Source organism: Thalassophryne amazonica, chromosome 1 (genome assembly GCF_902500255.1).
Source record: "Thalassophryne amazonica chromosome 1, fThaAma1.1, whole genome shotgun sequence".
NCBI lineage: Eukaryota > Metazoa > Chordata > Actinopteri > Batrachoidiformes > Batrachoididae > Thalassophryne > Thalassophryne amazonica.
The window spans coordinates 101,330,861-101,357,546 of NC_047103.1; the positions used below are offsets into that span (position 1 = coordinate 101,330,861).

The 26,686-nt window shown below is 44.1% G+C and overlaps 1 protein-coding gene across 1 annotated transcript in view; it reads left to right on the forward strand.

Moving 5' to 3' along the window:
• Window positions 1-26,686, forward strand: part of LOC117512783 (E3 ubiquitin-protein ligase HECW1) — a 521,859-nt gene that overhangs the window by 381,497 nt on the left and 113,676 nt on the right. The window contains exon 16 of the mRNA XM_034173001.1: window positions 7,889-8,023. Within this exon, the coding sequence (XP_034028892.1) occupies window positions 7,889-8,023 (135 nt within the window). The remainder of the gene's footprint in view (window positions 1-7,888; window positions 8,024-26,686) is intronic.

The following is a 26,686-nucleotide window of genomic DNA, read 5'->3' on the forward strand; positions in this document are numbered from 1 at the left end:
GCTCCTTGATCTCTGGATATAAATAGAAATAAACAAAATCTGTAGTTTTTGTCAAAAGCATTTCCTTTCAGACATTATTGACATGAAATGTCTTTCCATACCTCTGAGCTGAGCTCTTGCAGCTGGCTGTGCTGCAAGTCAACATCAATGTACGAGGTCTGTGAGAAAAGAATCTGACCTTTTTATTTTATGCAAAAAATATATGGATTTGATTTTTTTTTTTACGTCAGCCAAGCTTGAACCTTCGTGCGCATGTGTGAGTTTTTCTACGCCTGTCGGTTGCGTCATTTGCCTGTGGGCAGGCTTTGAGTGAGCACTGGTCCACCCATCTCGTCGTTGTTTCATTGCGAGGAAATGGCGGAATGATTTGGGCTTTTTTTTCATCAGAATTTTTTCAGAAACTGTTAGAAACAGGCAGCTGGAAACCATTCGAAAAATTTATCTGGCTTTCGGTGAAAATTTTACGGGCTTCACAGAGAATAAGGAGTGTTACTACAGCTTTAAGGACTGCCCACAATGGCGCACGGCGCGCTGCGCTCCGAGCCACCATCGAGAGGCAGAAACCACCACATCATTTCTAAACGGATTGCTGTGTGGAGCCGGGACCGTCGTGTGCAATTTCTCTGGTTATCACAAGAGCTGGACATCAGCCATTTTCCGGCAGATTTCACTTTTAACAAGAGATTTTGTCATGGAAAGCCGCGCGGAGGCTTTGCGCGTCACAACCGATTCACTGATGAAGCAAGACAAAGGAACACCTCCGTTTCGGAGTGTTAAAGGACAAGTTGGGACATGCCTATCTCGGCTTTCAGTGCTTACCAGTCGAGTGAGTATAAGAGAAATTGTGGAGAGCTGGGCTCCGTTTAGAAAATGATGTGGTGGTTTCTGCCTCTTGATGGCGGCTCGGAGTGCGGCGCGCCGTGCGCCATTGTGGGCAGTCCTTAAAGCTGTAGTAACACTCCTTATTCTCTGTGAAGCCCATAAAATTTTCACCGAAAGCCAGATAAATTTTTGGAATGGTTTCCAGCTGCCTGTCTCTAACAGTTTCTGAAAAAATTCTGATGGAAAAAAAGCCCAAATCATTCCGCCATTTCCTTGCAATGAAACAACGATGAGAGGGGTGGACCAGTGCTCACTCAAAGCCTGCCCACAGGCGAATGACGCAACCGACAGGCGTGGAAAAACTCACGCTTCAAGCTTGGCTGACGTAAAAACATATGAATTCAATTCAATTCAATTTTATTTATATAGCGCCAAATCACAACAAACAGTTGCCCCAAGGCGCTTTATATTGTAAGGCAAGGTCATACAATAATTACGTAAAAACCCCAAAGGTCAAAACGACCCCCTGTGAGCAAGCACTTGGCGACAGTGGGAAGGAAAAACTCCCTTTTAACAGGAAGAAACCTCCAGCAGAACCAGGCTCAGGGAGGGGCAGTCTTCTGCTGGGACTGGTTGGGGCTGAGGGAGAGAACCAGGAAAAAGACATGCTGTGGAGGGGAGCAGAGATCAATCACTAATGATTAAATGCAGAGTGGTGCATACAGAGCAAAAAGAGAAAGAAACACTCAGTGCATCATGGGAACCCCCCAGCAGTCTACGTCTATAGCAGCATAACTAAGGGATGGTTCAGGGTCATCTGATCCAGCCCTAACTATAAACTTTAGCAAAAAGGAAAGTTTTAAGCCTAATTTTAAAAGTAGAGAGGGTGTCTGTCTCCCTGATCCGAATTGGGAGCTGGTTCCACAGGAGAGGAGCCTGAAAGCTGAAGGCTCTGCCTCCCATTCTACTCTTACAAACCCTAGGAACTACAAGTAAGCCTGCAGTCTGACAGCGAAGCGCTCTATTGGGGTGATATGGTACTATGAGGTCCCTAAGATAAGAAGGGACCTGATTATTCAAAACCTTATAAGTAAGAAGAAGAATTTTAAATTCTATTCTAGAATTAACAGGAAGCCAATGAAGAGAGGCCAATATGGGTGAGATATGCTCTCTCCTTCTAGTCCCCGTCAGTACTCTAGCTGCAGCATTTTGAATTAACTGAAGGCTTTTCAGGGAACTTTTAGGACAACCTGATAATAATGAATTACAATAGTCCAGCCTAGAGGAAATAAATGCATGAATTAGTTTTTCAGCATCACTCTGAGACAAGACCTTTCTAATTTTAGAGATATTGCGTAAATGCAAAAAAGCAGTCTTACATATTTGTTTAATATGCGCTTTGAATGACATATCCTGATCAAAAATGACTCCCAGATTTCTCACAGTATTAATAGAGGTCAGGGTAATGCCATCCAGAGTAAGGATCTGGTTAGACACCATGTTTCTAAGATTTGTGTGGCCAAGTACAACAACTTCAGTTTTATCTGAGTTTAAAAGCAGGAAATTAGAGGTCATCCATGTCCTTATGTCTGTAAGACAATCCTGCAGTTTAGCTAATTGGTGTGTGTCCTCTGGCTTCATGGATAGATAAAGCTGGGTATCATCTGCGTAACAATGAAAATTTAAGCAATGCCGTCTAATAATACTGCCTAAGGGAAGCATGTATGAACAAATTGTAATCTATTAGATAAATATGATTCAAACCACCGCAGCGCAGTGCCTTTAATACCTATGGCATGCTCTAATCTCTGTAATAAAATTTTATGGTCAACAGTATCAAAAGCAGCACTGAGGTCTAACAGAACAAGCACAGAGATGAGTCCACTGTCTGAGGCCATAAGGAGATCATTTGTAACCTTCACTAATGCTGTTTCTGTACTATGATGAATTCTAAAACCTGACTGAAACTCTTCAAATAGACCATTCCTCTGCAGATGATCAGTTAGCTGTTTTACTACTACCCTTTCAAGAATGTTTGAGAGAAAAGGAAGGTTGGAGATTGGCCTATAATTAGCTAAGATAGCTGGGTCAAGTGATGGCTTTTTAAGTAATGGTTTAATTACTGCCACCTTAAAAGCCTGTGGTACATAGCCAACTAATAAAGATAGATTGATCATATTTAAGATCGAAGCATTAAATAATGGTAGGGCTTCCTTGAGCAGCCTGGTAGGAATGGGGTCCAATAGACATGTTGATGGTTTGGATGAAGTAACTAATGAAAATAACTCAGACAGAACAATCTGAGAGAAAGAGTCTAACCAAATACCGGCATCACTGAAAGCAGCCAAAGATAACGATAGGTCTTTGGGATGGTTATGAGTAATTTTTTCTCTAATAGTTAAAATTTTATTAGCAAAGAAAGTCATGAAGTCATTACTAGTTAAAGTTAAAGGAATACTCGGCTCAATAGAGCTCTGACTCTTTGTCAGCCTGGCTACAGTGCTGAAAAGAAACCTGGGGTTGTTCTTATTTTCTTCAATTAGTGATGAGTAGTAAGATGTCCTAGCTTTACGGAGGGCTTTTTTATAGAGCAACAGACTCTTTTTCCAGGCTAAGTGAAGATCTTCTAAATTAGTGAGACGCCATTTCCTCTCCAACTTACGGGTTATCTGCTTTAAGCTGCAAGTTTGTGAGTTATACCACGGAGTCAGGCACTTCTGATTTAAAGCTCTCTTTTTCAGAGGAGCTACAGCATCCAAAGTTGTCTTCAATGAGGATGTAAAACTATTGACGAGATACTCTATCTCACTTACAGAGTTTAGGTAGCTACTCTGCACTGTGTTGGTATATGGCATTAGGGAACATAAAGAAGGAAACATATCTTTAAACCTAGTTACAGAATGCAGGACGTCTCATTTTGGGAAGAAAAAAATGTTTTAGTCGATTGTAATTTATTTTCTGTATTACAGCATTTGGAAAGAGGTTTCATTTCATTTAAAGCGGCAGTTCGTTTTGAAGTTATTAATTCCAACCGGACTGTGTCTCAGCAGAGAGCCATGCAGCGTTTGGAGCTGTGCCAACGGAACAGAGGACGATTCTCGTTTCTTGAGTGCCACAAGACAAGATCCCACTTAGCGACTTTAATCTGCACAAAAGTGACTCACAGTCACGGTTGACATATTTTAATGCCTTTGAGAGGAGTTAAGAAGCAGACCTGCCGCTTCTGAAGAGTTATTACTATTATTGCTGTTGTTGCTATTATTGTTATTAATGTATAAATAAAAATAAATTAAAAAGTATTACAATTTTTAATACATTTAACTCTTTTACAACAACAAGCGCTGAGCCATTAATTATTATACAGAAAAGAAATGCACACAAACGTACTGAAATGCCAACAGCTAATGCTAACTTATATGTTATAAAATACATCTGTCAACTGTTTCAGAAGACCATAACAGGTCGGTTTAACATAAAAGGGCACATATTACTGACAGGCATATGCTCCTTAGGGTTTTAGCAGGGAAAAATTAAGATAAAGTCCAACGCCACAGTGGATCGAACCATTGCTTCATTGGTTCATGCCTCAAAGTGCAGTCGCTCTGCAGAAGCGGTTGATTACAGACCCACTGCAGGGTCTGCAATCAACGTAGAGAAATGATCATTTTCCTGACAAAGACCCTCAAAAACAACGGCCGCTCTGAAGGGAATTGTTAAGCAAAAAGACTATTGATATGGGTGGATCGAATCATTTCTTAACAATACCCAACCAGAGATGCAAGATGTGGTCCGTGGTGTGAGACCAAAACAAACAAAGAAGAAGAAGAAGACCAAAACAAACATGGTGGACTCGGTGAAGTTTGATGACACGGAGATGTGAAGAAATTCAACTTTGCTGCGCAAAATATGGTAAAATGATTCGAATTTTGCGTATTTTTGTAGTGGCCCGAGTGGGCCTCCATTTGATAAATTGTACTGGCCCGTAGTGGCCTGAAAATGGGTCAAACCGGCGCTGGGGAGCGGTCAAATGGCTATGTCGAGCCCTGATTAATTATTATGAATAAGATATACGAGGTCTGTTAGAAAAGTATCCGACCTTATTATTTTTTTAAAAAACCATATGGATTTGAATCACGTGTGATTACATCAGCCAAGCTTGAACCCTCGTGGGCATGCGAGAGTTTTTTCACGCCTGTTGGTAATGTCATTCGCCTGTGAGCACGCCTTGTGGAAGGAGTGGTCCAGCCCCCTCGTCGGAATTCCTTTGTCTGAGAAGTTGCTGAGAGACTGGCGCTGTGCTTGATCAAAATTTTTTCAGAAACTGTGAGGCACATCCGAGTGGACGCCATTCGAGAAATTAAGCTGGTTTTCTGTGAAAATTTTTAACGGCTGATGAGAGATTTTGGATTGTTTCTATCGCTGTAAGGACTTCCCACGGAGCGGGACGTCGCGCAGCGCTCCGAGGCGACGTCGTCATCCTGTTTCAAGCTGAAAACCTCTGTAGACCCAGGACGTCGTGAGAGAACAGAGAACTTTTAGAAGAAGTCAGAATCAGCAGTTTATCCGGACATTCCACTGTTAAAGGAGATTTTTTTTAATGAAAGACGTGCGGACGGATTGGCGCGTCGGCTCGTCGGAAGCCTTAAGGACAAGTTGGAACATGCCCTGCTGTTAAACAATTTCTCAGATACTCACTCAACTGAAAGCCACCAAAAGCCGCCTGGTTTTTACAAATGATTATCAACACGGAGGTGTTTTTCCTGTGCTGCCGCACCACGCCGGCTGCGTCCCTTCTGCACGTCTTTCATTAAAAAAATCTCCTTTAACAGTGGAATGTCCAGATAAACTGCTGATCCCAACCTCTTCTGAAAGTTCTCTGTTCTCTCACGACGTCCTGGGTCTACAGAGGCTTAAATTTGGAGGTTTTCAGCTTGAAACAGGATGACGACGTCGCCTCGGAGCGCTGTGCGACGTCCCGCTCCGTGGGAAGTCCTTACAGCAATAGAAACAATCCAAAATCTCTCATCAGCTGTTAAAATTTTCACCGAAAACCAGCTTAATTTGTCGAATGGCGTCCACTCGGATGTGCCTCACAGTTTATGAAAAAATTTTGATCAAGCACAGCGCCAGTCTCTCAGCAACTTCTCAGACAATGAAAATCCGACGAGGGGGTGGACCACTCCTTCCACAAGGCGTGCTCACAGGCAAATGACATCACCGACAGGCGTGAAAAAACTCACGCATGCGCACGAGGGTTCAAGCTTGGCTGATGTAATCACACATCATTCAAATCCATATAGTTTAAAAAAAAAATAAAACTGTCGGTTTCTTTTCTAATAGACCTCGTATAGATATAGATATACTGCTCAAAAACTTTAAAGTCAATTCAGTTCTGATATTGATATTTATCTGGTCAGTTAACCCTGACAGAGTGGAGTCATTCATGACCCTGGGCATATATTTTTTTTGTGCACCATTTTTCTCATTTTAATCGGACAAAAGTTTCCTACCATGAATTTTTCAATCTATTTGTCCTGCATTTGGACAGAAACAGACTTTATGAGGGTGGGCTGAGGGCCCAAAGTCCTGTAGTGGGCCCTGCATATGCTCACTGTCTAGCACCGTGGAGCTTGATTTGCATTTGCCATGGAACGTCAGAAATGGCAGGTCTGCCACTGGTGCCCTGTGCTTTTCACAGAAGAGAGCAGGTTCAACCTGAGCACATGTGACAAATACGAAAGGGTCTGTAGATGTAGTGGAGAACTTTATGCTGCCTACAATATCATTTAGCAGATCGGTTTGTTGATGAGTCAGTGATGGTCTGGGGAGGCATATCCCTGGAAGGATGCACAGATCTCTACAGGCTAGACAAAGGAGCCTAACTGTTATTATGAAATCCTTGCATGCATTGTCAGAACCTATGCTGGTTTAGCGGGCACTGGGTTCCTCCTGGTGCATGACAATGCCCAGCATCATGTGTTGAGAGTGTGCAGGCAGTTCTTGGAGGATGAAGGAATTGAAACTGTTGACTGGCCCCCATGCTCGCCTGACCTAAATCCCATAGAACACCTCTGGGACATTGTACAGTGTGTCCCAAAAAAAAAGTGCCACAAAAATAAAGCCATAGAAATTCTAAACTCTTTTGCATACTGGTATCTGTCATATGTCAACTTGAAGCATATTTCAGGGAATTTTATCTCTGGTGTTCATTTCTAATTTCACCTCAGTTTGAAAGAGTTTTGGCATTCACAAGATGTGCTCAGTATGTGCACTGCGGGGGTTCAGACATTCATTCAAATTGACTGCAAAGTTCCCAATATCAGTTTGAAACTTCCCTTACAGTCCGCCATATTGTCTTTGTGTCTGGAGCTTTTCTAACTGCAAAATGACATTGATATTGTCGTTGGGTTTTCACAATCAATTTGGTCTCAAAGTATAGTAGAATTCCACTTATTTCCCTTTTTGCTCAGTTGTAAGCAGCATCCTCATTGGATCACTCTCAAACTACATCAGAAGAAATTCCTCACATACATCTTGATGTTTGAAAAAAAACAAACAAACAAACAACAACAACAGCAACAACAACAAAAAAAAAACAGAATTCAGATTAGCCATTGCAGAATGATTTTCTTTTTTTGGGACACCCTGTATTTCAGTCCATCCAGTGCCGCCAGATTGCACCTCAGACTGTCCAGGAGCTAAGTGATGCCCTGGTCCAGATCTGGGAAGAGATCTCCCAGGACAAAAAGTGTCAGTTCATTAGGAGCATGCCCCATGCATACATAGCACGGGGCATGCATACAAACATGTGGGGACCATACAAACTACTGACTACCACATCTGATATCTTTTCAAAGTGTTCATTTCAAGAAAAAACTGAGCAGTGTATTTGAAGGAGTTCTTTGATGTTCTTTTAGAGAGAATCGTCATTAGTCCTTGCACAAGTTGGGCCGGGCTTGGTAATACAGGTTAGGGTCAGTGTTTCCCTTGTTATAAAAAGTGCAGACTGTGTACATTTAATTTAATTCAATTTTATTTTATTTTATTTTTACTTTTTGTCTTCCAGTGTTTCTTTGTGGATCATAACAGTCGAGCCACGACCTTCATTGACCCTCGAATCCCTCTGCAAAATGGTCGGTTGCCTGGACATCTCGCTCACAGACAACACCTGCTGAGATTACGCAGCTACAGTGCTGGGGAGGTATTCAGACACATTTCTGATTGGCAGTCCTTCAGTGGTCTCAACAGCAGTGGGCACAGTTCTGCTAATCCGCTAATTATCGAAGCTAATGTTTTCATTATCGGATTAGCTTTTCAGATAACTTTGTAAACCATCATTGGATCAATTATCTTCCGATAAATTTTGGTCCGATAATTTTTAGGGCACTAACATATCATTGCAAGCTTAGTGAATAAAGCTTTAACAGTTAGTAAAATTTTTAAAGTTTGCAGCTATTCAGCTATTTAGTTAAGTTCTCTGATGATACTGCTTTGCTGTCCCTTCTTCAGGGAGAGGAGTCAGGACATGGGGAGGCCCTTGCTGATTTTGTTTCATGCTGCGATACAAATCACTTGGAGTTAAATGTATCTAAAACGAAGGAGCTTATAATTGATTTTAGACATAACAAAGGGTTTGCTATAGACAGCATTATTCATGGGAAAGCTGTAGAAAAAGTTCCTGCATATAAATATCTGGGCACTTTTTTTGATGAGAAGTTGAGATTCGACGTAAATACGGCAGACATTGTGAAGCAAGGGCAACAGAGAGTGTACCTCCTTCGCAAATTGAAGTCCTTCTCTGTCAGTTCTGTTATTATGAGTCGTTTTTATCAGTCCTTTATTGAAAGTCTTTTATGTTTTTCTTTCATCTGCTGGTTTCCTAGCCTGGCACTGAAAGATAAAAGTAGCTTGCATAGTATCACAAAGACATGTTCAAAGATCATTGGAGCGGAAACCAGAGACCTAGCTAGTTTTTGTGAACAGCAAATGGTGAGACATGTGCTGGCAGGTGAATTTTCTTTGTTGCCTTCGGGCCGTCGTTATGTTTCACCTGTCTGCAGGACGAATCGGTTGTTAAAATCTTTTATTCCTTCTGCTATCCGTCTTTTAAATTCCTTGTAAGGTGTAGATGTATGGGTATGTGGATGTAGTATGTTGCACATTTTATGTGGATGTAGTATGTTTTTTTTTTTTGTTTTTTTTTGTGATGTGCCGGTATGCAGGCTGCTGAAATTAATTGCCCCTAGTGGGATGAATAAAGTTGTCTAAGTCTAAGTCTAAGTCTAAAGTCTGATATCAAAGATTTTAGAGCCTACCTGTTAAATGTTTTGTAGTACACTAGATGTACAGTTCTATCCTCTACAGACAGAGGAAAGCTGGTTTCAGGAGAAACTGCTCTATCCTCTGCAATCAGAGGAGAAATAGTCACAGAAGAGAACAAAAATGAGAGACCCCCCCTCCCCCCCCCCAAAAAAAAATCATTTTTCTTGACACCCTGCTAACTAGCCGGCGATATCACCCAAGTCATCCAGAGGCATACAGTTTTAACTTATGGTTAAAATTTTAACCAAACTAATTTCGGACAAGTTATTTAAATTAATGTCACGTCTGAAGTTTTATAAAGTGAAAATATCAGATATATGTTTTAATTTTAAAGCATTGCACTAATTTTAAAGGTGTTAGTGTGGACATGGTGTGTCTGCACGCCACAGTGCATTATAGGTATCGTAAGACAGGAGAAATGCATTTGAGACACTCTGATCAGGCTCCACACAGACAACAGCATTAAACCCTTTGTATATTGTGCCTAAAACTCTCGTGAATATATTCTCTGGATTTACAGATGTTTTTATTGTGTTTGTTTTATGTAAAAATGCCAGAAGAAGCTCAGGTTGCGTCTCCATTATTTTCAGTTGGAATCACTGTGAGCTGCAATCGCTTCCTGTTTGCTCTATAATGTCCTGCTTATTGTCCTTTACAGCACTGTTTGTCATCTTTGTTCCAGAGTAATATATATAAAATGTCTGAAATTTGGTTTGTGTTTATTCAGTTCCACGCAGATTAAACGTAGCAGACACAGATTATTTGGAATGTTTGTTTTGGCAAGTTTTCACGGTCTCTACTGCCATCTACTGGCCAGTAGTGTTCATGGCAGTATTTACCTTAATATTGAGATATTCCATAATCCTTTGCACACCAGAGAGTTGCTGCAGCCTCTTTTGGTTGTATAATGTTAATTTACAATTATCATCATGTGTTTTCTCTCTGTGCTGTTTAAACCAGTGATTTTCAACCTTTTTTGAGCCGCGGCACCCTTTTTATATATACAAAATCCTGCGGCACACCACTGGCATGTGTCACGTGTCACGCACCACTAACTCGACTGTCTCTACACGGTGCATTAGCAAGACGTGCGGTACAGATATGACGTAACATAGTATACTATAGTCATGGAGCTGTATATAAGAACTAGAGAGCGCAGTCCCATTGCTGCACACTAAACGAAAACGTCCCTTCATGGACGGCGACATGACGTCTCCTAACCGGGCAACATATTGACAAAGTACCCGGATGTTAATGCATTTTCAATGGAGATTCGCGACTGAACACACTCAGAAAAATGCTTGCAAAATACGTGTTAAAATGCCATTTTGTCCTGGATATCGAGCCAGTAAAATTAAATTACATTAAATTATGTCAGGAAAGTATTAAACTTACTCTGACACACACACATTCTCAAATATTAGTGTTGAAAGTTACACGGATCTGTGCTAAGCTACGCTGCTTGGCTGAGCTGCTGCTGTGTTCAACGCAACACGGCTCCTAAAACCATTACAATAGTTTTATATATATATATTATATTTTTACACAATTATCCTTTATTGACCGAGTTTCATTCATGAAGTCAGTGGTGTGTGTGTGCACATCTCTGTGTGTGTGGCAGCACAGCGCGCGTCATTAATCTCATTATTTTAAGGTGCAAAAAAAAAAAAAACTCCCCAGTCTTGTCCAACAATTTTTAGTCACTAACGACAAGAATTTTAACTAGACATTGGTCTAGCAGTGGAAAATATCAACTAGACATAAGTGAAAATAATGATCCATGTCATCGGACGACACAAGTACGGCAGGAGACATACAGCTGTTTATCATCCAAATATCACGGACAAAGTGACAACAATAACCAAAACCACTTACTTATGGAAGGAAATATTGTCTCCCTTGTTCCTCCGTTTGTGACTTTGCCAACATGCGCATCTTTCCGGCATATTCCACCTGTTTCTTGACGAGACTAAGTGAACTTCTGTGCACACAAATCACTAACTTGCCCGGAATTAAAATGGCGATCACGCCTCCTTGTCGGCACACGGCTCAGCGCTACTGTGTGCTTTGCTGCCATCTACTGGAATAAAAGAGCATTACACCATCTGCCACACTATTACAGCACATACACCCGATAATGGTGATATTTGATAATTGTCCACGGCACCCCTGACGATCGATCACGACACCCTAGGGTGCCGCGGCACCCCGGTTGAGAATCACTGGTTTAAACCACAGCAACTCTCTGCTGCAAAGTATTATGGGTTAGGGTCTGAGCATCTGGGTGCCAGTAGATGGTAGTGTTCTATGCATTTTGTCTAATCGCAACTTGACTTTTGACTTTTGCAAATGGCTTCTTCTTTTTACATATGAAAAAAACTTCATATTTTACAAAAGCACATTTATATGTGTGTGTGTGTGTGTGTGTGTGTGTGTGTGTGTGTGTGTGTGTGTGTGTGTGTGTGTGTGTGTGTGTGTGTGTGTGTGTGTGTGTGTGAGACACCCTGGTGGTTAAGCTCCTTTTCCTGCGGTACAGTTGAGCTTAACGCCTCTCAACTGCTTCACTGCTGCAAAATGCGTAGTAAACAGGAGCTTCCAGCAGGTGGGAACAGTGCATAAAGACAGAAGTGGTGACTCATTGTTTGGGTTTGTGATTGGTGTTAAAACTCACTTTTGAAAGTTATCGGTTAAGCTGTAGCTTCTGATAAATTTTTTGAGTGGTTTATTGGTTTAGCTTTATAAAAGATAACTTTTCAGTTAGCTGATTAGCTGTTATCGAACCTAACTTTTTGGTTACCTGTGCCCACCACTGGATCTCAAACCCTTGTAACTTGAAAATCACTGCTGAGGCGTCTCCTCTTGTCTGAGAGGGGCCACTTGAACAATTACAGAAACAACTTGGGTTGTCTTGAGTTGATCCATTGGCTCGTTACTGATACACATTTAGGTATATGAATTCCAACACAGCTGAAATTTTTAGGGCTGTCAAATAACAGACAATGTTGAGTAAACCTTGCCTATGCTTTATGGAAACTGCCATCCGGTTTGGTAGTGAGGAAGCTCATATCACACTCTCTATATATCAGAAACAGAACTGGTATTTGGTAAATTGGCATGTATTCGAAGTGAAGTGAAATATGTTTTTGAACTTTCACTCTGGCAGCTCTGAGCATGTAACCACTGCTTATGAAACAGAGGGAAACTGATATTCACTGTTCAAACAGTTCACACCGGGTTTAGCACAGCACAGATTACTCGTGTGCACTTATTTGGTTACTCTGATTTAATTAATCTGACATAATTAAAAAAATGACTTAGGCAATTCTGCTAACGATTTTTTTCTGCTGCCATTCACACCCTGCTGCATGTGATCTTTTTTTGTTTCGTTATTTGTTATGTAATTGTGTATGTAGTTATTGTCATACTTATTTTACGGTATTGCTTAAATTTTCATTGTTACGCAGATGATACCCAGCTTTATCTATCCATGAAGCCAGAGGACACACACCAATTAGCTAAACTGCAGGATTGTCTTACAGACATAAAGACATGGATGACCTCTAATTTCCTGCTTTTAAACTCAGATAAAACTGAAGTTATTGTACTTGGCCCCACAAATCTTAGAAACATGGTGTCTAACCAGATCCTTACTCTGGATGGCATTACCCTGACCTCTAGTAATACTGTGAGAAATCTTGGAGTCATTTTTGATCAGGATATGTCATTCAAAGCGCATATTAAACAAATATGTAGGACTGCTTTTTTGCATTTACGCAATATCTCTAAAATCAGAAAGGTCTTGTCTCAGAGTGATGCTGAAAAACTAATTCATGCATTTATTTCCTCTAGGCTGGACTATTGTAATTCATTATTATCAGGTTGTCCTAAAAGTTCCCTGAAAAGCCTTCAGTTAATTCAAAATGCTGCAGCTAGAGTACTGACGGGGACTAGAAGGAGAGAGCATATCTCACCCATATTGGCCTCTCTTCATTGGCTTCCTGTTAATTCTAGAATAGAATTTAAAATTCTTCTTCTTACTTATAAGGTTTTGAATAATCAGGTCCCATCTTATCTTAGGGACCTCGTAGTACCATATCACCCCAATAGAGCGCTTCGCTCTCAGACTGCAGGCTTACTTGTAGCTCCTAGGGTTTGTAAGAGTAGAATGGGAGGCAGAGCCTTCAGCTGCACTGAGCTTTACAAAGACATTTTTTATACTTTTTTCCCTCCTTTATTTAGAATTCTGAGCTGAGCTGCTCCGTATCGTCTCGTTAAAAACAGCTGATCCTCCGCGACGCGTCAACAACTAACACTGTTTTCCACTCAAATGCACCTAAACTCTCTTTCTGAGGACCACATGATGTGAAAACGCAATAAAACGTTCTTACCTGTAAATCTGGTCCTGTTTTCTGCATAAATAAATGTTATCCATTCTTTGTGCTCAAACGCCAAAGCAGGCGCGAATCCAGATGGAATGGGGGCGTGGGGCAAGGATGTGCCCTCCTCCCCCACAACACCCCTAGATTAAAGGTCCAGTTTTGAAGCCGTTTTGTACTACAACTACTAATACTGCTTAAAATAATAATAATTTCGACAAGTAAAATGTTTAGAGAATTTAAATGTTAGAAAAATGTTAGAATTTAATAGTTACATTTATAAAAAATGCAGGTTTGAAATTGCAAGTTTTACTGTTACAGTGCTGTCAACAGTTAAATATGAGGTCAAGAAAGAGGTCTTTATTTTACTTTTTATAAAACAAGTATTTGTTTTCATTGAAGTCAAGAAAGGGTGACTATAAAGTGAGTTTTGGCAAAACAGGTATCATTGTCATGTTGACATGGGTTGTTGTCGGCAGCTGGGGAAAGTAACTAAAAAAGTAACTAGTAATCTAACTTAGTTACTTATACAATTGAGTAATCAGTAAAGTAACTAAGTTACTTTTTCAAGGAGTAATCAGTAATCAGTAATTGGATTACTTTTTCAAAGTAACTGTGGCAACACTGGATTTAAAGCTCTCTTTTTCAGAGGAGCTACAGCATCCAAAGTTGTCTTCAATGAGGATGTAAAACTATTGACGAGATACTCTATCTCACTTACAGAGTTTAGGTAGCTACTCTGCACTGTGTTGGTATATGGCATTAGAGAACATAAAGAAGGAATCATATCCTTAAACCTAGTTACAGCGCTTTCTGAAAGACTTCTAGTGTAATGAAACTTATTCCCCACTGCTGGGTAGTCCATCAGAGTAAATGTAAATGTTATTAAGAAATGATCAGACAGAAGGGAGTTTTCAGGGAATACTGTTAAGTCTTCAATTTCCATACCATAAGTCAGAACAAGATCTAAGATATGATTAAAGTGGTGGGTGGACTCATTTACTTTTTGAGCAAAGCCAATAGAGTCTAATAATAGATTAAATGCAGTGTTGAGGCTGTCATTCTCAGCATCTGTGTGGATGTTAAAATCGCCCACTATAATTATCTTATCTGAGCTAAGCACTAAGTCAGACAAAAGGTCTGAAAATTCACAGAGAAACTCACAGTAACGACCAGGTGGACGATAGATAATAACAAATAAAACTGGTTTTTGGGACTTCCAATTTGGATGGACAAGACTAAGAGTCAAGCTTTCAAATGAATTAAAGCTCTGTCTGGGTTTTTGATTAATTAATAAGCTGGAATGGAAGATTGCTGCTAATCCTCCGCCCTGGCCCGTGCTACGAGCATTCTGACAGTTAGTGTGACTCGGGGGTGTTGACTCATTTAAACTAACATATTCATCCTGCTGTAACCAGGTTTCTGTAAGGCAGAATAAATCAATATGTTGATCAATTATTATATCATTTACCAACAGGGACTTAGAAGAGAGAGACCTAATGTTTAATAGACCACATTTAACTGTTTTAGTCTGTGGTGCAGTTGAAGGTGCTATATTATTTTTCTTTTTGAATTTTTATGCTTAAATAGATTTTTGCTGGTTATTGGTAGTCTGGGAGCAGGCACCGTCTCTACGGGGATGGGGTAATGAGGGGATGGCAGGGGGAGAGAAGCTGCAGAGAGGTGTGTAAGACTACAACTCTGCTTCCTCGTCCCAACCCTGGATAGTCACGGTTTGGAGGATTTAAGAAAATTGGCCAGATTTCTAGAAATGAGAGCTGCTCCATCCAAAGTGGGATGGATGCCGTCTCTCCTAACAAGACCAGGTTTTCCCCAGAAGCTTTGCCAATTATCTATGAAGCCCACCTCATTTTTTGGACACCACTCAGACAGCCAGCAATTCAAGGAGAACATGCGGCTAAACATGTCACTCCCGGTCTGATTGGGGAGGGGCCCAGAGAAAACTACAGAGTCCGACATTGTTTTTGCAAAGTTACACACCGATTTAATGTTTAATTTTAGTGACCTCCGATTGGCGTAACTGGGTGTCATTACTGCCGACGTGAATTACAATCTTACCAAATTTACGCTTAGCCTTAGCCAGCAGTTTCAAATTTCCTTCAATGTCGCCTGCTCTGGCCCCCAGAAGACAATTGACTATGGTTGCTGGTGTCGCTAACTTCACATTTCTCAAAACAGAGTCGCCAATAACCAGAGTTTGATGCTCGGCGGGTGTGTCGTCGAGTGGGGAAAAACGGTTAGAGATGTGAACGGGTTGGCGGTGTACACGGGGCTTCTGTTTAGGGCTACGCTTCCTCCTCACAGTCACCCAGTCAGCCTGCTTTCCCGGCTAAGAGCTAGTAGCTACGCTAAGCTAGCGGATTCCTAAAAACACGCAAAGTGAATAATGTGTAAATAATTTAGAGGTGATTCAGCAGAAGGAGTGCTTTAGTTAAGGCACGTAAAGATTACACTGGGAAACAAATCGTAATCTAGATAACTAGATCAATCTAACTGCGCAGATTAAACAGCTAACAGATACAGCAAAACACCGCTGTGCTCCAGAACAGGAAGTGATACAATACCGCAGTGAGAGCCAACCACCAGTAGAGGCAAGCAAGAGCAAAATAGTGAAAATTTGTCTCCCTGTCTCCCTGATCAATTCAGATCAGGGAGACAGACACCCTTTTTGCTAAAGCTTATAGTTAGGGCTGGATCAGGTGACCCTGAACCATCCCTTAGTTATGCTGCTATAGACGTAGACTGCTGGGGGTTTCCCATGATGCACTGTTTCTTTCTCTTTTTGCTCTGTATGCACCACTCTGCATTTAATCATTAGTGATCGATCTCTGCTCCCCTCCACAGCATGTCTTTTTCCTGGTTCTCTCCCTCAGCCCCAACCAGTCCCAGCAGAAGACTGCCCCTCCCTGAGCCTGGTTCTGCTGGAGGTTTCTTCCTGTTAAAAGGGAGTTTTTCCTTCCCACTGTAGCCAAGTGCTTGCTCACAGGGGGTCGTTTTGACCGTTGGGGTTTTACATAATTATTGTATGGCCTTGCCTTACAATATAAAGCGCCTTGGGGCAACTGTTTGTTGTGATTTGGCGCTATATAAAAAAAAATTGATTGATTGATTGATTATTTATCAACCTGTCCTGGCGGTGGTCTCTGTGTTTTTAATGTGGCACTTTGTGTGCACTGAGCCATCATTTGCAGCTGTTGGTGAGTCTCTGGCCAGTGATCAGCTGAGAGGCGGCTTGTTGTGCTGTGTGTGCTCAGACATGGCTGACCGGTCCCCATCTGCACATACATATCAGCATTTCATGCATGTGTGCAACACACGCGCGATGCACACTCACGCCACAGGTGTTGAGGGAGAGCCGACACTCTGGCACGCCACATATGTGTTGCTTGGCAACACCACAGTCGTGGGGACACTTAGACAAATTTCACATCCATCTCAAAAGTGATCACCTGCTCACTGTTTACGTGCTGACTACGTAAATGTCCCGACATTTCCTAAGTGCTCCTCGAGTGGTATTGGATGTTCGTGTGTAACACCTGGAATTTGGAATTTGACTTCTGCCTTTCTTACCTTTAATTTTTATACTTTTATTACTTATGCCTTTTACGTATGCTCTTCCTGCCTCTTTTTATTTATTTCCTTACTTACTTCTTATCATGTTATACGTATAGTCTTTAAGAGACAATGCTGAGTGACTTGCGTGCTACTTTCTCATCAAATGCATTTCATTGTAAGGTTGACCACTGTGTTGACATACATTTCTTGACACTAGAAACTTGAACTTGAACTCAATCACTGCCAATGCCTTTGACACTTCAGTACTTCACAGCACTCAACAGTGTTCCAGTCACCTCTGACCCACCCTCCAAGCCTGCTGCACACACTGCAGTGTTGCCTTCTAACAGCAGGAGGAAATGCAACTCAATCTCATGCCATTTCATGATAGCATCACGAAATGTAAATTAATCTATGATTTTTGATAGCCTCACTAAAAGCACCCCATTTTTATGACGCTATCATGAATACATTTTGTCGCAGGTGCTCGAAATCCAGGGTCTGGGGGGTTGTGGTTAGGGTTAGCAGGGCTGGATCCAGAGTGAAAATCTGGCAGATGCATTTTTGCCCAATGATAAAATAAAAATCGTACTCGTCTTGTTATTCAATAATCTTGTAGTTTCTTGTCTGTATTACAACGTTTGTAAGAAGTGTCATTTTATTTAAAGCGGCAATTCATTTTGAAGATATTAATTCTGACCGGACTCTGTCTCGGCAGAGAGCCACGCAGCGTTTGGAGCTGTGACAACAGAACGGAGGAGGATTCTCATTTCTTGACTGCAACAAGAGTCCCAGTTAGTGACTTTAATCACTAACTGTGACTCTTGATATTTTAATGGCTTTGAGAGGGGTTAAGAAGCGGACTTGTTTCTTCTGAAGAGCAGTGAATCAAAGAACCAACGAGCTAGTGGTTCAAAGCATTGCTTCAATGGTTCACGGTTCAAAGTGGAGTTGCGCTGCAGAAACGGTTGATTACAGAGCCGCTGCCTACCAAACCCTGAATATCCAACTTTATTTGTACGTCTGTATGACTCTGGAACTCAGAAAAATCTGTATAATTTACGGACAATCCATATAGGTTGACATGTATGGTCGGAAAACCACCGAAAATGTGATTTCAGTCATCATAGAATGCCTTTCAAACACACTATTGTCTGAAAACTATTTATTAACCACTCACCGTTTCTTGCTGAAATAAGCGCCCAATTTTCTTGCACAACTTTTTTCCTGGATGCCATCATCATCGATTCAACTGGCACTATGTTTGTTTGATCCGGTTTGATTGCGTACACCTGCATAGTGCATTGTGGGATCAAATCAAAAGCTGTGTTCACCGTGGGGACACCTTCGGTAGTCCCAGAGTCTGCTCCAGAGTTTGCTGCAATCCCATAGTCAGGTCCAGAGTTTAGTGCAGTCCCAGAGTCTATTCCAGAGTTTGCTGCAGTCAGTTCCAGAGCTTGCTGCAGTCTCAGAGTCTGCTCCAAAGATTGCTGCAGTCCCAGAGTCTGCTCCAGAGTTTGCTGCAGTCCCACTGTCAGTTCAAAGTTTGCTGCAGCCCCAGTGTCTGTTCCAGAGTTTGCTGCAGTTCCGGAGTCAGTTCCAGAGTTTGTGGTAGTCCCAGACTCTGTTCCAAAGTTTGCTGCAGTCCCAGAGTCTGTTCCAGAGTTTGCTGCAGTCCCAGAGTGTGCTCCAGAGTTTGTTGCAGTCCCATAGTCAGTGCCAGAGTTTGCTGCAGTCTCAGAGTCTGCTCCTGTGTTTGCTGCAGTCCCAGAGTCAGGTCCAGAGTTTGCTGCAGTCCCAGAGTCTATTAGAGAGTTTGCTGCAGTTCCATAGTCTGTTCCAGAGTTTGCTGCAGTCTCAGAGTCTGCTCCAAAGTTTGCTGCAGTCCCAGAGTCTCCTCCAGAGTTTGCTGCAGTCCCATTGTCAGTTCAAAGTTTGCTGCAGTCCCACAGTCTGTTCCAGAGTTTGCTGCAGTTACAGAGTCTGCTCCAGATTTTGCTGCAATCTCATAGTCAGTTCCAGAGTTTGCTGCAGTCCCAGAGTCTGTTCCAGAGATTGCTGCAGTTCCATAGTCTGCTCCAAAGTTTGCTGTAGTTTCAGAGTATGCTCCAGAGTTTGCTGCGGTCCCAGAGTCTGCACCAGAGTTTGCTGCAGTCCCAGAGTCTGTTCCAGAGTTTGCTGCAGTTCCAGAGTCGGCCCCAGAGTTTGTTGCAGTCCCAGAGTCTGCTCCAGAGTTTGTTGCAGTCCCATAGTCAGTTCCAGAGTTTGCTGTAGTCCCATAGTCAGTTCCAGAGTTTGCTGTAGTCCCAGAGTGTGGTCCAGAATTTGCTGCAGTCCCAGAGTCTGCACCAGAGATTGCTGCAGTCCCAGAGTCTGTTCCAGAGTTTGCTGCAGTCCCAGAGTCTGCTCCAGAGTTTGTTGCAGCCCCATAGTCAGTTCCAGAGTTTGCTGTAGTCCCATAGTCAGTTCCAGAGTTTGCTGTAGTCCCATAGCCAGTTCCAGAGTTTGCTGCAGTCCCAGAGTCTGCACCAGAGTTTGCTGCAGTCCCAGAGTTTGCTGCAGTCCCAGAGTCTGCTCCAGATTTTGTTGCAGTACCATAGTCAGTTCCAGAGTTTGTTGCAGTCCCAGACTCTGTTTCAGAGTTGGCTGCAGTCCCATAGTCTGCTCCAAAGTTTGCTGCAGTCCCAGAGTCTGCTCCAAAGTTTGCTGCGGTCCCAGAGTGTGGTCCAGAGTTTGCTGCAGTCCCAGAGTCTGCACCAGAGTTTGCTGCAGTCTCAGAGTCTGCTACAGAGGTTGCTGCGGTCCCAGAGTCTGCTCCAGAGTTTGTTGCAGTCCCATAGTCAGTTTCAGAGTTTACGGTAGTCCCATAGTCAGTTCCAGAGTTTGCTGTAGTCCCAGAGTGTACTCCAAAGTTTGCTGCAGTCGCAAAGTCTGCTCCAGAGTTTGCTGCAGTCCCATGGTCAGTTCAAGGTTTGCTGCAGTCCCAGAGTCTGCACCAGAGTTTGCTGCAGTCCCAGAGTCTGCTCCAGAGTTTGTTGCAGTCCCATAGTCAATGCCAGAGTTTGCTGCAGTCTCAGAGTCTGCTCCTGTGTTTGCGGCAGTCTCAGAGTCTGCTCCTGTGTTTGCTGCAGTCCCAGAGTCAGTTCCAGTTTGCTGCAGTCCCAGAGACTGTTCCACAGTTTGCTGCAGTCCCAGAGACTGTTCCCAGAGTTTGCTGCAGTCCCACAGTCCGCTCCAGAGTTTGCTGCAGTCCCAGAGTCAGTTCCAGTTTGCTGCAGTCCCATCGTCAGTTCTAGAGTTGCTGTAGTCTCATAGTCAGTTCCAGAGTTTGCTGCAGTCCCATAGTCAGGTCCTGAGTTTTCTGCAGCCCCATAGTCTGCTCCAAAGTTTACTGCCATCCCAGAGTCTGCTCCAGAGTTTGCTGTGGTCCCATAGTCAGTTCCAGAGTTTGCTGCAGTCGCAGAGTCTGCACCAGAGTTTGCTGCAGTCCCATAGTCAGTTCCAGAGTTTGCTGTAGTCCCATAGTCAGTTCCATAGTTTGCTGTAGTCCCATAGTCAGTTCCAGAGTTTGCTGCAGTCTCAAGAGTCTGCTACAGAGGTTGCTGCAGTCCCAGAGTCTCCTCCAGAGTTTGTTGCAGTCCCATAGTCAGTTTCAGAGTTTACGGTCGTCCCATAGTCAGTTCCAGAGTTTGCTGTAGTCCCAGAGTGTACTTCAAAGTTTGCTGCAGTCGCAGAGTCTGTTCCAGAGTTTGCTGCAGTCCCATAGTCAGTTCCAGAGTTTGCTGCAGTCCCACAGTCTGCACCAGAGATTGCTGCAGTCCCAGAGTCTGCTCCAGAGTTTGTTGCAGTCCCATAGTCAGTGCCAGAATTTGCTGCAGTCTCAGAGTCTGCTACAGAGTTTGCTGCAGTCCCAGAGTCTGCTCCAGAGTTTGGTGCAGTCCCATAGTCAGTTCCAGAATTTGCTGTAGTCCCATAGTCAGTTCCAGAGTTTGCTGCAGTCCTATAGTCTGCTCCAAAGTTTGCTGCAGTCCCAGAGTCTGTTCCAGAGTTTGCTGCAGTCCCAGAGTCTGCTCCAGAGTTTGTTGCAGTCCCATAGTCAGTGCCTGAGTTTACTGCAGTCTCAGAGTCTGCTACAGAGTTTGCTGTAGTCCCAGAGTCTGCTCCAGAGTTTGTTGCAGTCCCATGTTCAGTTTCAGAGTTTACGGTAGTCCCATAGTCTGTTCCAGAGTTTGCTGCAGTCCCATAGTATTCTCCAAAGTTTGCTGCAGTCCCAGAGTCTGCTCAAGAGTTTGCTGCAATCCCATAGTCTGTTCCAGAGTTTGCTGCAGTCCCAGAGTCTGCTCCAGAGTTTGTTGCAGTCCCATAGTCTGTTCCAGAGATTGCTGCAGTCCCAGAATCTGCTCCATAGTTTGTTACAGTCCCACACTCAGTTCTAGAGTTTGTTGCAGTGTCAGAGTCTGCTCCAGAGTTTGCTGCAGTCCCATTGTCAGTTCCAAGTTTGCTGCAGTCCCAAAGTCTGTTCCAGAGGTTTCTGCAGTCCCATAGTCAGTTCCAGAGTTTGCTGTAGTCCCATATTCAGTTCCAGAGTTTGCTGTAGTCCCAAAGTCTGCTCCAAAGTTTGCTGCAGTCCCAGAGCTGTTCCAGAGTTTGCTGCAGTCCCAGAGTCTGCTCCAGAGTTTGTTGCAGTCCTATAGTCAGTGCCTGAGTTTACTGCAGTCTCGGAGTCTGATACACAGTTTGCTGTAGTCCCAGAGTCTGCTCCAGAGTTTGTTGCAGTCCCATATTCAGTATCAGAGTTTACGGTAGTCCCATAGTCAGTTCCAGAGTTTGCTGTAGTCCCAGAGTGTACTACAAAGTTTGCTGCAGTCGCAGAGTCTGTTCCAGAGTTTGCTGCAGTCCCATAGTATTCTCCAAAGTTTGCGGCAGTCCCAGAGTCTGCTCAAGAGTTTGCTGCAATCCCAGAGTCAGTTCCAGAGTTTGCTGCAGTCCCAGAGTCTACACCAGAGTTTGCTGCAGTCCCAGAGTCTGTTCCAGAGTTTGCTGCAGGCCCAGAGTCTGCTCCAGAGTTTGTTGCAGTCCCATAGTCTGTTGCAGAGATTGCTGCAGTCCCGGAATCTGCTCCAGAGTTTGTTACAGTCCCACACTCAGTTCTAGAGTTTGCTGCAGTCTCAGAGTCTGCTCCAGAGTTTGCTGCAGTCCCATTGTCAGTTCAAAGTTTGCTGCAGTCCCAGAGTCTGCTCCAAAGTTTGCTGCAGTCCCAGAGTCTGCACCAGAGTTTGCTACAGTCCCAGAGTCTGTTCCAGAGTTTGCTGCAGTCCCAGAGTCAGCTCCAGAGTTTGCTGCAGTCCCATTGTCACTTCAAAGTTTCCTTCAGTCGCAGAGACTGTTCCAGAGTTTGCTGCAGTTCCAGTGTCTGCTCCAGATTTTGATGCAATCCCACAGTCAGTTCCAGAGTTTGTTGCAGTCCCAGAGTCTGCTCCAGAGATTGCTGTAGTCCCAGAGTCTGCTGCAAAGTTTGTTGAAGTCCCATAGTCTGTTCCAGAGTTTGCTGTAGTCCCATAGTCAGTTCCAGAGTTTTCTGCAGTCCAAGAGTCTCTTCCAGAGTTTGCTGCAGTCCCGTAGTCTGCTCCAAAGTTTGCTGCAGTCCCAGAGTCTGCTCCAGAGTTTGCTGCAGTCCCAGAGTCTGTTCCAGAGTTTTCTGTAGTCCCATAGTCAGTTCCAGAGTTTTCTGCAGTCCCAGAGTCTCTTCCAGAGTTTGCTGCAGTCCCGTAGTCTGCTCCAAAGTTTGCTGCAGTCCCACAGTCTGCTCCAGAGTTTGCTGCAGTCCCAGAGTCTGTTCCAGAATTTGCTGCAGTCTCAGAGTCTGCTACAGAGTTTGCTGTAGTCCCAGAGTCGGCTCCAGAGTTTGTTGCAGTCCCATAGTCAGTTTCAGAGTTTACGGTAGTCCCATAGTCAGTTCCAGAGTTTGATGTAGTCCCAGATTGTACTCCAAAGATTGCTGCAGTTGCAGAGTCTGTTCCAGAGATTGCTGCAGTCCCAGAGTCTGCTGCAGAGTTTGTTGCAGTCCCATAATCAGTGCCAGAGTTTGCTGCAGTCTCAGTGTCTGCTACAGAGGTTACTGCGGTCCCAGAGTCTGCTCCAGAGTTTGTTGCAGTCCCATAATCAGTTTCAGAGTTTACGGTAGTCCCATAGTCAGTTCCAGAGTTTGCTGTAGTCCCAGTGTGTACTCCAAAGTTTGCTGCAGTCGCAGAGTCTGTTCCAGAGTTTGCTGCAGTCCCATAGTCAGTTCCAGAGTTTGCTGCAGTCCCACAGTCTGCACCAGAGATTGCTGCAGTCCCAGAGTCTGCTCCAGAGTTTGTTGCACTCCCATAGTCAGTGCCAGAATTTGCTGCAGTCTCAGAGTCTGCTACAGAGTTTGCTGCAGTCCCAGAGTCTGCTCCAGAGTTTGTTGCAGTCCAATAGTCAGTTTCAGAGTTTACGGTAGTCCCATAGTCAGTTCCAGAGTTTGCTGTAGTCCCAGTGTGTACTCCAAAGTTTGCTGCAGTCGCAGAGTCTGTTCCAGAGTTTGCTGCAGTCCCATAGTCAGTTCCAGAGTTTGCTGCAGTTCCAGAATCTGGTCCAGAGTTTGCTGCAGTCCTAGAGTCTATTCCATAGTTTGCTACAGTCCTATAGTCTGCTCCAGAGTTTGCTCCAGTCCCAGAGTCTGCTCCAGAGTTTGCTGCATTCCCAGAGTCTGCACCAGAGTTTGCTGCAATCCCATAGTCAGTTCCAGAGTTTGCTGCAGTCCCATAGTCAGTTCCAGAGTTTGCTGCAGTTCCAGAATCTGGTCCAGAGTTTGCTGCAGTCCTAGAGTCTATTCCAGAGTTTGCTGCAGTCCCATTGTCTGTTCCAGAGTTTGCTCCAGTCCCAGAGTCTGCTCCAGAGTTTGCTGCATTCCCAGAATCTGCTCCAGAATTTGTTGCATTCCCATAGTCATTTCCAGAGTTTGCTGTAGTCCCATAGTCAGTTCCAGAGGTTGCTGTAGTCCCATTGTCGGTTCCAGAGTTTGCTGCAGTCCCATAGTCAGTTTCAGAGTTTACAGTAGTCCCATAGTCAGTTCCAGAGTTTGCTGTAGTCCCAGAGTGTACTACAAAGTTTGCTGCAGTCGCAGAGTCTGTTCCAGAGGTTTCTGCAGTTCCAGAGTCTGTTAGAGAGGTTTCTCCAGTCCCAGAGTCTGCACCAGAGTTTGCTGCATTTGCAAGAGGCTGCTACAAAAGTTGCTGATGTCCCGAGTCCTGTTCCAGAGTTGCTGCAATCCCATAGTCAGGTCCAGAGTTTGCTGCAGTCCCAGAGTCTGCACCAGAGTTTGCTGCAGTCCCAGAGTCTGTTCCAGAGGTTGCTGCAGTCCCATAGTCAGTTCCAGAGTTTGCTGCAGTCCCAAAGTCTGTTCCAGAGGTGTCTGGCAGTCGCCATAGTCAGTTGCAGAGGTTGGCTGTAGTCCTCAGAGTCATTCCAGAGTTTGCTGTAGTCCCAAAGTCTGCTCCGTTTGCTGCAGTCACCGAGCTGTCCAGAGTTCCTGCAGTCCCAGAGTCAGTTCCAGAGTTGCTGAAGTCCAGAGTTCTGTTCCAGAGATTGCTGCAGTCCCATAGTCAGTTCCAGAGTTTGCTGTAGTCCCAGACTGTACTCCAAAGTTTGCTGCAGTCGCAGAGTCTGTTCCAGAGATTGCTGCAGTCCCAGAATCTGCTCCAGAGTTTGTTGCATTCCCATAGTCATTTCCAGAGTTTGCTGTAGTCCCATAGTCAGTTCCAGAGTTTGCTGCAGTCCCAGAGTCTGCACCAGAGTTTGCTACAATCCCCGAGTCTGTTCCAGAGTTTGCTGCAGTCCCATAGTCTGCTCCAAAGTTTGCTGCAGTCCCAGAGTCTACACCAGAGTTTGCTACAATCCCCGAGTCTGTTCCAGAGTTTGCTGCAGTCCCAGAGTCTGTTCCAGAGTTTGCTGCAGTCCTAGAGTCTATTCCATAGTTTGCTGCAGTCCTATAGTCTGCTCCAGAGTTTGCTCCAGTCCCAGAGTCTGCTCCAGAGTTTGCTGCATTCCCAGAATCTGCTCCAGAGTTTGTTGCATTCCCATAGTCATTTCCAGAGTTTGCTGTAGTCCCATAGTCAGTTCCAGAGGTTGCTGTAGTCCCATAGTCAGTTCCAGAGTTTGCTGCAGTCCCAGAGTCTGTTCCAGAGATTGCTGTAGTCCCATAGTCTGCTACAAAGATTGCTGTAGTCCCAGAGTCTGTTCCAGAGTTTGCTGCAGTCCCATAGTCAGTTCCAGAGTTTGCTGCAGTCCCAGAGTCTGCACCAGAGTTTGCTGCAGTCCCAGAGTCTGTTCCAGAGTTTGCTGCATTCCCATTGTCTGTTCCAAGTTTGCTGCAGTCCCAAAGTCTGTTCCAGAGGTTTCTGCAGTCCCATAGTCAGTTGCAGAGTTTGTTGTAGTCTCATATTCAGTTCCAGAGTTTGCTGTAGTCCCAAAGTCTGCTCCGTTTGCTGCAGTCCCAGAGCTGTTCCAGAGTTTCCTGCAGTCCCAGAGTCAGTTCCAGAGTTTGCTGCAGTCCCAGCGTCTGCACCAGAGTTTGCTACAATCCCCGAGTCTGTTCCAGAGTTTGCTGCAGTCCCAGATTCTGTTCCAGAGTTTGCTGCAGTCCCAGAGTCTGCTCCAGAGTTTGCTGCAATCCCATAGTCAGTTCCAGAGTTTGCTGTAGTCCCAGACTGTACTCCAACGTTTGCTGCAGTCGCAGAGTCTGCACCAGAGATTGCTGCAGTCCCAGAGTCTGCTGCAGAGTTTGTTGCAGTCCCATAATCAGTGCCAGAGTTTGCTGCAGTCTCAGTGTCTGCTACAGAGGTTACTGCGGTCCCAGAGTCTGCTCCAGAGTTTGTTGCAGTCCCATAATCAGTTTCAGGGTTTACGGTAGTCCCATAGTCAGTTCCAGAGTTTGCTGTAGTCCCAGTGTGTACTCCAAAGTTTGCTGCAGTCGCAGAGTCTGTTCCAGAGTTTGCTGCAGTCCCATAGTCAGTTCCAGAGTTTGCTGCAGTCCCACAGTCTGCACCAGAGATTGCTGCAGTCCCAGAGTCTGCTCCAGAGTTTGTTGCAGTCCAATAGTCAGTTTCAGAGTTTACGGTAGTCCCATAGTCAGTTCCAGAGCTTGGTGTAGTCCCAGTGTGTACTCCAAAGTTTGCTGCAGTCGCAGAGTCTGTTTCAGAGTTTGCTGCAGTCCCATAGTCAGTTCCAGAGTTTGCTGCAGTTCCAGAATCTGGTCCAGAGTTTGCTGCAGTCCTAGAGTCTATTCCATAGTTTGCTGCAGTCCTATAGTCTGCTCCAGAGTTTGCTCCAGTCCCAGAGTCTGCTCCAGAGTTTGCTGCATTCCCAGAGTCTGCACCAGAGTTTGCTGCAATCCCATAGTCAGTTCCAGAGTTTGCTGCAGTCCCATAGTCAGTTCCAGAGTTTGCTGCAGTTCCAGAATCTGGTCCAGAGTTTGCTGCAGTCCTAGAGTCTATTCCAGAGTTTGCTGCAGTCCCATTGTCTGTTCCAGAGTTTGCTCCAGTCCCAGAGTCTGCTCCAGAGTTCGC